Raw genomic sequence first — 10,500 nt, 5'->3', positions numbered from 1 at the left:
TCAAGTTTAAAGTTCTGTCTTTATTCGAGTGTGTGAAGCTACATTGCCTGACAACATTTGACAGTAATTGCTTTAATTCACAAATGCAGATTCTTGAAAACAAAATCCTCCTTCTTTACCTTGCACAAATAATTCTGCCATTTACTCTCACCTACATATTACATAAAGGTCTAGGGAGATACATATAAAACAATCATAAAACGGTATTCATAATACAAAAGAGTAAGAATGATAATAAATATAATGTATTATCAAGACTTAACAGTTGATTTATAAAGTCACACATTTCAAAAGTAAATGATCTTGTATAAAACACAACTGCTCAAATGATGTATGAAGTAAATAATAATATGCTTCCAGAAGTGGTCCAGAAGATGTTTCAAATGTGAACCAGTAAATACGAACTAAGAGGGGTTTATGTGTACTCAAAAGCAAAGGTATGAACACATGTAAAACATATATGTATTTCATACAAAATAGTTCATCTATTGAATCATTTACAATTAGGAAAAAATAATAATACATTATTTCTAAAATGTATATAAAACACTGTTCTGAATTAGTATAAAAGTGATTTATCCATCCATCAATTTTCTACCCCCTGTCTCGTTCTGGGTTGCGGGGAGTGCTGGAGCCTATCTCAGCTTCATTTGGGCGGAAGGAAGGGTACAACCATGACAAGTCGCCACCTCATCACAGGGCCAACAGATGGACGGACAACATTCACACTCACATTCACACACTAGGGCCAAAATGAATATGCATTTGATAAAATGTTTACTGTTTTTTCTCAACCTTTTCAGTCAAATTGCTGCTTTTTAAATACACAATTTTGCATGTTGTTGCATGTTATTGAATAATTAAAAAAAAAAAACCTAAACGAAAAGATCTAATCTATAAATGGTGGACGCATAATAACAAGATTGTGTAACACACCAACAACCATGTCACGCGTTTATGTTGTTAGAAAGTCAAAGTTATCAAAGTCTTGGTTTCATTTGCTGCTGCTTATCTTACCAGCACACTTGTGTTTCTTACACTGGTACTTATAAGAGAATCTTTCATCACACACACTGCAACTCAACACTTTCTCACCTGTGTGTGTTCTCATGTGTACTACAAGGTTTCTTTGTCTGCAAAAGCTTTTGTTGCAGCTTGTACAGGAATATGGTTTTTCACCAGTGTGCGTTCTCATGTGTACTTTCAAATTTTGACTTTGTACAAAACTTTTACCACAGATGGAACAGGTAAAAGGGTTTTCTCCGGTGTGTATTCTCGTATGTACTTTTAAACTTTGATTTGTAACACAACCTTTACCACAAACCGAACAGATAAAAGGTTTTTCTCCGGTGTGTTTTCTCATGTGTACTTTCAAATCTTGGCTTTGTACAAAGCCTTTACTACAGATTGAACAGGTAAAAGGGTTTTCTCCTGTGTGTGTTCTCATGTGTACTTTCAAATTTTGACTTGTTACAAAACCTTTACCACAGATTGAACAGGTAAAAGGTTTTTGTCCAGTGTGCACGCTCATGTGTAATTTCAGATTTTGACTTGCTACAAAACATCTACCGCAAATTGAACAAGAAAATGGTTTTTCTCCGGTGTGTATTCTCATGTGTACTTTTAGATTTTGACTTTGTACAAAACCTTTACCACAGACTGAACAGGTGTAAGGCTTTTCTCCAGTGTGTTTTCTCATGTGTACTTTCAGATAACTGTGGTGTTTAAAAGTTTTGTCACAGTGAGAACATGTAAAGCGTGTGTTGTCAGTGTGACATGTCTTATCAGCTTTAGAGTCTTCATCATCAGTGTCAGGAGAGTGTGACGTTGTGTCGTCACTATCTGATAGTGGAGCTAAGAGCTTGTCTGCTTGTGATCCTCCACAGTGGTCTCCATCAGCTTCTGTTGTCCTGTGTTGATTTGAGCTGCTGCTTGGAGGCTCCACCTCTCTCTTCTCCTCACTTTCATCCTTGACCTCATCATCTTCACTCTTCACAATCACACCAATCACTGGGAACTCCTCCAACCATTCAAGATACCCTTCCTCCTGACTGATGCTGTGTTCCTCTTCCTCCTTTTTAATGTGAAGGGGCTGCGGTGCCTCATCTTCCTCTTTAATGTGGGGCGTCAGTCGGTCCTCCTCTTTCTTTGTAAGGTGCGGGGTCTCTGGCACATCTTCTTCCTCTTTAACATGGGGAATCAGTAGGTCCTCTTCTTCCTTTTTAAGGTTGGGGGTCTGCGGCACCTCGTCTTCTTCCTTAATGTGGGGGGTCAGTTGGTGCTCTCCTTTTTTTTTGTTGTCAGGGGTCTGTGGCACCTCGTCCTCTATTTTAATGTGGGAGTGCTGAGGCTTTCCCCGCTCCATCTTGAAGCTTCACTCCAGAAGCCCGGGGAGAAGATGTTCTTCACAGTTGTCTGTCGGACACAAAAAACACCAACACATGTTATAGAAACGTCCGCCTTTGGTCAGTCACATGTACTAAAAAAATAAGTTATTGTATGACCTGGTCCGAAATCTCTCCGGGGAACAAACACGCCGCTCTTTACAGCATTATTCAAAGGAAAAGAAGACCAAGCCATGGTGGAAAATACTTTTTTACTAGGGAAGGGCGATATGGCCTGAAATCTATATTGCAGTATATGGTAATACTTTAGTATGGGGAACATATGAACCATTAATTAGTTGCTTATTAACATGCAAATTAGTAACATATTGACTGTTAATTAGTCATTATTAAGTACTTATTAATGCCTTATTCTGCATGGCCTTATTATACAACCAGTAAGCCATTAACTAAGAGTCTTCCCTAACCCCAAACCCAACCCTAACCTTGACCAAAACCCTATGTTAATAAGCAACTAATTAATGGTTCATATGTTCCCCATACTAAAGTGTTAACCAATATATGGTTTCATACAGAATTAATAATAAAACCAGGACATCGAGATGGCACGGAGGACAATCTCCACTGTGTGTCGGTGTGAGTGTTTTTTCTACTTTTTGTGTGTTAACTCAGTTTTATGTCAACATTTATGGAGCTTTGTCACAAAGGATGAGCTTATAAATATAAGCTACAACTCCACGGGACGTATTTCCACTTTTCTGACAGAATAAGTGGAATTGTTGGATGTCCCGTTCAGAGGTACCCTTGCCTTTATTTGGTGCTGTGAGACGACGACACAGAAGTGGGAGGTGGGTGGGAGTGCCTGTGCGCACCGCCAGCGCCGACCACGCACTGCTCTACCAGGTAAATTTCTCTCCAATGCGCGCTCACTGGCGAACTAACTCAACAAACTTCAGCTACTGGTGGGGATAAATAAGGGACTTTTTTTTCATCCTGTGCTCTGTATTTTACGGAGACATGACTGTGTGAACTGATTCTGGACTCTGTGCTGCAGATGGCAGGATTCCTACTCTTCAGAGAGACTCGAGACACGTATTTCCTGGAAATAAAAAGTGTGGCAAAATCTGATCTGATGTCACGGTGATCTAAAAGCACTTATCTCCTGGGCCGGAATATTTTTAGATTTATAGCAATACTTTTTTATCCATCCCGTGAGTTCACTTCATTAATTCTGGTTGGTGTTTACATTACACTGCAGGCCAAGGAACATGAGCTAAAGCGAGCTATTACTGACAAGATTCTGTGCATTAGGTATAAACTGGCCGTGAAATGATACCACACCACCCCTAGTGTTCAGGTTAAAACTTGGGCTACAACATTTTTACAGCAACTACCTAAAACACTAGACTTTTCCTGTTTTTTAGAAGAACTTGGATCATGTAAACACATTAGCAGATCTTTGCTTTGCAATTTTAACAATAAAGATAGTGAAGATTTGTAATTTACATAACAGCTATTTTTCCAGAAATGTGTAACTGACAAAGAAAGTAAGTATGAAGTAAGTAACATTTATATAGCACCTTTCATAGACAAAAAGCCACAGTGTGATTCGCAACACAGTTAAAATAGAAAATACACACATTACAGAAGGCCAATTTAAACAAACAAAAACCCAATTTAAAACTGTGGAGAGGCAGAGCCGACGGGCCGACGGCGGGGCAGGGCAGGGCACGCTGTAGCCCTGCTCAAGATGGCGGCAAGGAGGCGGAGAATGTGGCGGAACGGAGAGGCGGGGCGTGCTGGAAGCAACGCCGCCGCAATCCAAATCAGGTGCGTGACACACACATCAGCTCACAATCTATGTATCTCCTCGCAGAGTATAAAAGGGGAGAAGGAGGAAAGATGAAGGAGGGAGGTAGAGTGTCCGCAGCAGATGCAGCAGTGCAGGAGAAACGAGAGCAACAGAGATCAGCACACGAGAGAGACGACGCAGCCGGCTAAAAGAGCGACCGAGGAGCGAGCAGCGGAGAGGAGCTGAAAGAGCGATCCGAGCTGCAGAAAAACTTACTGAAAAATATAGAGTCAAACCGGTGCTCGACGACCATGTCCTTCCTGAGTGGTCCATGGAATCCGCACGACGACAGCAAGCGACTATCACAAAAACATTAATCCACAGACCTCAAGAGTTGTGGTATAAGGTTGGATCAGATCACTGATGTAAGAGGGAGCCTGACCATACAAGTCTCTGAAGGCTTGATGTGGCGTCTTCGTGGCATTGTGATGCAAATGGTGCTTCTTTCAAGAAATAATGATTTATTAAAATTCAAAACGGGCTCAGAAAAAAAACACTGGTGCTAATGCAAAAAGGCAAACAAAGAGCTCTTGCTCGAGGCACAAACTGGCAAAACAAGGAGCTAGCGTGTGAGCTAGGAAAAACAGCGAGCTAAACGGGAAAATTAGCAAGTCCAAAACAGTTAGGTTACCATAGAGGGGAGTCCACGAAGTCATCGATAGTGTGTAGCAAAACTTGACGAGACCAGGACGAGTTAATGAAACAGGCCGGTTAAAAAAAGTCTCTAATGAAAAGCAGGTTTGCAAACCACAGCCGGTGGGTCCAAACAGAAACCATGGTGACAACAACCAACAAGGAAATGCACAAACTAAGAATCGGAAGACTCAAACAATAAACAACAAACACAAGAGACTCAAAACCCAAAACTATATATGATCTGGGTGGCGGATCATAACACTTGAAGTTGAACCAGATTTGTAAACTTGATACTATAGGACACTGGCAGCCAGTGAAGTTCTTTTACAACAGCATATATGTGGGTGGTTTGTGCTAATGCAAATGCTATATGAATAAAAAAACAATCAAATTCTTTTTTTCCGTTTCGTTTTTCATTTTTTAACTTTTAAACATATTTTACCACCATAGATTGTGTGCTTATTGGGTCAAATGCAATTTGATAAAATGTTTGTTAATTACAGTAAATACAATCATCCTCACATTTTAATTTTCCTGAAGGAACTCTCCTGAAGGAATCAATTAGGTACTATCTATCTATCTATCTAATTGTTGGTGCAATACATCTTTGGACAATTTTGAGCAGTATTTTAGGTCAAAGGATAATTCTTGTGTAAATATACCAATAAGTGCTTTAATTAAATTATGCTTGTGTAAGGTAATTCTTTGAAACCTTAATTTTGTTAGCGCAGACAAACCAGAAGTGCCACACTACATTACTATTGTGAACAGTTAGGAGGGTTAACCCTAATCCTCTCACCCTAAACCTTGCCTTAACACTACATACTTTCAATTCAAGGGAACGTTTTACCGACAGAAACATGGTTGTGCCATGGGATCACCTGTATACCCAATAGTGGCAAACCTTTACACGGAGGACATGGAAAAGAGGGTTCTGAGCTCTTTTCAGGGAACAGTACCAAGTCATTGGTACATATATGTGGATGACTCATGGGTGAAAATCAGAAACCAAGAAGTGCATGCCTTCACCGAGCACATGAACTCAGTGGACAAAACCATCAAGTTCACACATGAGGATGTCAAAGACAGAAAGTTGCCTTTTTTGGACTATGATGTCTACATTGGAGATATCGGGGCCTCCATGTTGGGGTTTACCGAAAACCCACACATACCGATTATCTACTTTTTGACTTAGACCACTCACTGGAACGCAAACTGGGCGTTATCAGAACCCTACAACGCAGAGCAGCTAATGTCCCTACCAGTCCACAGGCCAAAGAGAAATAGCATATAGGCATTTGAGGGAAGCCCTCAAAACATGTGGTTACCCCAGCTGGTGGTTTGTGAAAAGTGTATCTCGATTCAGAAATAAAAAGAACAGAGCGGATGAGGAGGAAAAAGGTAACAGATGCAAAAATATTGTCATTCCATATGTATCAGGTCTACATATGCATCCATCCATCTATATTTTTATTCAACCCACATTATTTACTTTTTGATTATGATTTAAATTCTGTACACTGCTGCTGGAATTTAAATTTTCCTATCCATCTATCTATCTGAAAAACTCACAATAATATTTAACCAACAACAACATCCCAGGACACTTCAAAGCAGGCAACACCCTGAGACAGAGACTGGTGCATCTTAAAGACCGGACACCCCACACCCACAAAGAAATACCTAGTGTATGCTATCCTGTGTAATGATGAATTCACTGATTCATCATTAACAAAACAAAACAACGACTATGGCGACGCATGGCCCTGCATAGACGGGCAAACTCTTCAGGCCAAGACTCAGCTGTCTACCTGCACCTCAAGGAGAAGCAGCACTTCATTGAGAACAAAAATTTACAGATTCTAGACAGGGATGATGGATGTTGTCAAAAAGGAGTGAGGGAAACCCTCTATGTAAAGGTTGAAAAACCATCCCTAAACAGAGGAGGTGGTTTGCGACACCACCTGTCTCTCACATACAACACCGTCCTTTCAACCATTCCTAAAGACTCTGCAATTTAGTCTCCAACAAATAAGAGGAGTTACAAAAATTCTGGTCAAAGAAGGTAACCAGAATGCCATTTGTGCCATTTATTTTGGACTGGTAGTGGTCGATCCACAGCAATCGTTCTGCCACACAATACCTCAATGCTAATAAAGGGAAACTACTCTTCAACTATTGTCGTTCTCTTTGACCGTTAGGATTGCTCGCTTGCATCTCAACAGTTGTTTTTTTCTTCACTACGTTAGGGCGAAACTATCCTTGCCCAGGCACACCTTCTTGGTTGAGGAGTATAAATATTTGCGGTTTTGGCACCCACCGCTTGACTAAATCTGACCAATCTATGAGCATAAATTTATGAAGTCTAATTGGATGAGCAGCCAAACGTCTTTTAACCTTCGTCTTGTGTTAGGGTCGGCACCAACCCGTTTTAGTGTTCAAATGCATAAAAGAACCACATAAATTAATTTTTTTGCATCAAGGCTTTTTGACTTTGTCAACACAACAATTTTTTTTTTTGTTCTGATTGAAATTATGATCTTAGTGTTGTTAGGGTCGGTTTCGACCCAGTTAGAAAAATAGGATTATCGAGCAATAATTAGAACCAGAACTGAACACACTGACAGCTAGGTCCTCTCCCAATCATGTAGCATTTAAGTCTCACCTTAAAACTAATTTGTATACTCTAGCCTTTAAATAGACCTCCTTTTTAGACCAGTTGATCTGCCGCTTCTTTTCTTTTTCTCCTCTGTCCCCCCCTCCCTTGTGAAGGGATTCCGGTCCGATGACCATGGATGAAGTACTGGCTGTCCAGAGTCTGGACCCAGGATGGACCGCTCTTCGGGACCCAGGATGGACCGCTTGCCTGTGTATCGGTTGGGGACATCTCTACGATGCTGATCCGACTCCGCTTGGGGCGGTTTCCTGTGGACGGGGACCCTCGCTGCTGTCTTGGATCCGCTTTGAACTGAACTCTCGCGGCTGTGTTGGAGCCACTATGGATTGAACTTTCACAGTATCATGTTAGACCCGCTCCACATCCATTGCTTTCGGTCCCCTAGAGGGTGGGGGGGGGGGGGGGTGGGGGGTTGCCTACATATGAGGTCCTCTCCAAGGTTCTCATAGTCATCATTTTCACTTGCGTCCCACTGGGTGTGAGTTCTCCTTGCCCACTGGGTGTGAGTTTTCCTTGCCCTTCTGTGGGTTCTTCCGATGATGTCGTAGTCGTAGTGGTTTGTACAGTCCTTTGAGACATTTGTGATTTAGGGCTGTATAAATAAACATTGATTGATTGATTGATTGATTGATTGATGTGAGCTTTAGGGGATTCTCCTTTTACATTGTTATCCAGTAAAAATACATGAGAGGTCAATTCAGTATAAAATTATTAAAATGAAAAAAGACATACATTTATTTAAAGGCCTACTGAAACCCACTACTACCGACCACACAGTCTGATAGTTTATACATCAATGATGAAATATTAACATTGCAACACATGCCAATACGGCCGGTTTAGTTTACTAAATTACAATTTTAAATTTCCCGAGGAGTTTCTTTTTGAAAATGTCGCGGAATGATGACGCGATGAAGACGCGTGTTTGTGACGTTATTAGTTGGAGGGGACATATTAGCCCAGCACCACTTACGGCTAAAAGTCGTCTCTTTTCATCGCGTAATTACACAGTATTTTGGACATCTGTGTTGCTGAATCTTTTGCATTGTGTTCAATTAATAATGGAGAAGTCAAAGTAGAAAGATGGAGGTGGGAAGCTTTAGCCTTTAGCCACACAAACACACGGTGTTTCCTTGTTTAAAATTCCCGGAGGTGAAGCTTTACTATGGATCAGAGCAGTCAAGCAAACATGGATCTGACTTCATGTCAACCGGCAGTTTTCGGTGAGAAAATTGTGGAAATAAGTCCCCTCTTACCGGAGATCAGCGGAGCCAGCCACCTCCTGCAGCTGCCGTGACTTCTCTCAGAGACTCTGGCGTCAAAACACTCGTGGCCACACCCCTCCGACTTTAAGGTACTATTTAACTCACTAAAACACTAGCAACAAAATAGGCAGATAAGGGATTTTCCAGAATTATCCTAGGAAATGTGTCTAATAACATCTGAATAGCTGTCACTGCAATCGACTTTTTTTTTTCCCTAGTCCTTCACTCTAAACTACCTCATCCACAAATCTTTCATCCTCGCTCAAATTAATGGGGAAATTGTCGCTTTCTCGGGCCGAATAGCTCTACCTGCTGCTGGCTATGATTGTAAACAATGTGAGGATGTGAGGAGCCCTACAACCAGTGACGTCACGTGCACATCGTCTGCTACTTCTGGTAAAGGCAAGGCTCTTTTATTAGCGACCTAAAGTTGCGAACTTTATCGTCGATGTTCTCTACTAAATCATTTCAGAAAAATATGGCAATATTGCGAAATTATCAAGTATGACACATAGAATGGACCTGCTATCCCCGTTTAAATAAGAACATCTCATTTCAGTAGGCATTTAAGAGATGTCTTCTAATACCCCTCAGTAACAGTCAGGTAACACAACAACCTTTTATTTATTCACACGATTCTCTTGAGGTTCATTTTACCATTTTTTAAATTGAAATCGAGGCGTATACTGACAAAAAAAAGCCCAATGGCTCACACAAAAAAATATTACAACCAACTTTTTCATGGATAAGGAAGCCTACAAAGGTAACCAAGAGATGAGAAACAAACTGGATGATAGATAATTGTTTTTAGTTTTCGATAATGTGGCGACTTGTCCAGGGTATATACCGCCTTCCGCCCGATTGTAGCTTAGATAGGCGCCAGCGCCCCCCGCGACCCCAAAAGGGAATAAGCGGTAGAATATATGGATGGATAATTGTTTTTAGTGTATTTTTCAGCTGATTTAAGACATGGGTCGAAACCAATAACATAAGAGATGGTAACAGAAATCGAACACAAGAGGAAGGTTAAGATAAACCAAACAGTCCAGTTGCGATCGACTGAATGCCGAGAGATGACAATGACCTGGATGAATGACAACATTCATAGACAACACTGCACATTATTGCTATTTTACACATGTTCACACAATCACAACACTTTATACTCACACTTGATCTCTGCTTGGCGATGTGTTGTCGATCGCTGTCTCTTTGTTAGCAGCTAGCGAGCTAAGCTAACTAGCAAGCTAAGTCTGAGACGCTTCTGCGAGTTGAGTTAGTCCTGACACCAACAATTAATGACGTCTAGTTTTTCAAACGATGGACGAATAAGTACAAATGTTCAAATAAAGAATCAACACAGACAACATTGTTATGTTACGTTTCAGAACACGGTTGGTACTGGACGACACACGCTTTACGCATGCGCAAGGACCAAGCTACTTCCTGTCAAATTTTCTTTTACTGAACTATATTTGCATACTTCCTATTTCTTTTTTTTGGGCGGTTGGTAAACCAACTCCGGGTACATTACTGCCACGATTTTAATATTTATTTTAGTCCAAATGACTCTCCCATGTCAGGAAAAAATAATCTATTTATGAGGTGCAATTTTGACTTGTCCTCGTCTATCTGTGTTGGCCCTGGCGACTTGTCCAGGGTGTACGCCGCCTTCCGCCCGATTGTGGCTGAGTTAGGCACCAGCGCCCCCCGCGACCCCAAAAG

At 41.1% G+C, this 10,500-nt stretch overlaps 1 protein-coding gene across 1 annotated transcript; it reads right to left on the bottom strand.

Moving 5' to 3' along the window:
• Window positions 1-10,216, bottom strand: LOC133539902 (zinc finger protein 664-like). Its single transcript, XM_061882218.1, has 2 exons — window positions 9,946-10,216; window positions 1-2,415 (listed from the first exon to the last, which is right to left on the bottom strand). The coding sequence occupies exon 2, from the start codon at window positions 2,363-2,365 to the stop codon at window positions 995-997; it is 1,371 nt and encodes a 456-aa protein (XP_061738202.1). The 5' UTR covers window positions 2,366-2,415; window positions 9,946-10,216; the 3' UTR covers window positions 1-994.
• Between the last annotated feature and the right edge of the window lie 284 nt (window positions 10,217-10,500).

This window comes from Nerophis ophidion, linkage group LG21 (assembly GCF_033978795.1).
Source record: "Nerophis ophidion isolate RoL-2023_Sa linkage group LG21, RoL_Noph_v1.0, whole genome shotgun sequence".
Classification (NCBI taxonomy): Eukaryota; Metazoa; Chordata; class Actinopteri; order Syngnathiformes; family Syngnathidae; genus Nerophis; species Nerophis ophidion.
This window is presented reverse-complemented; position numbering and strand designations above follow the sequence as displayed.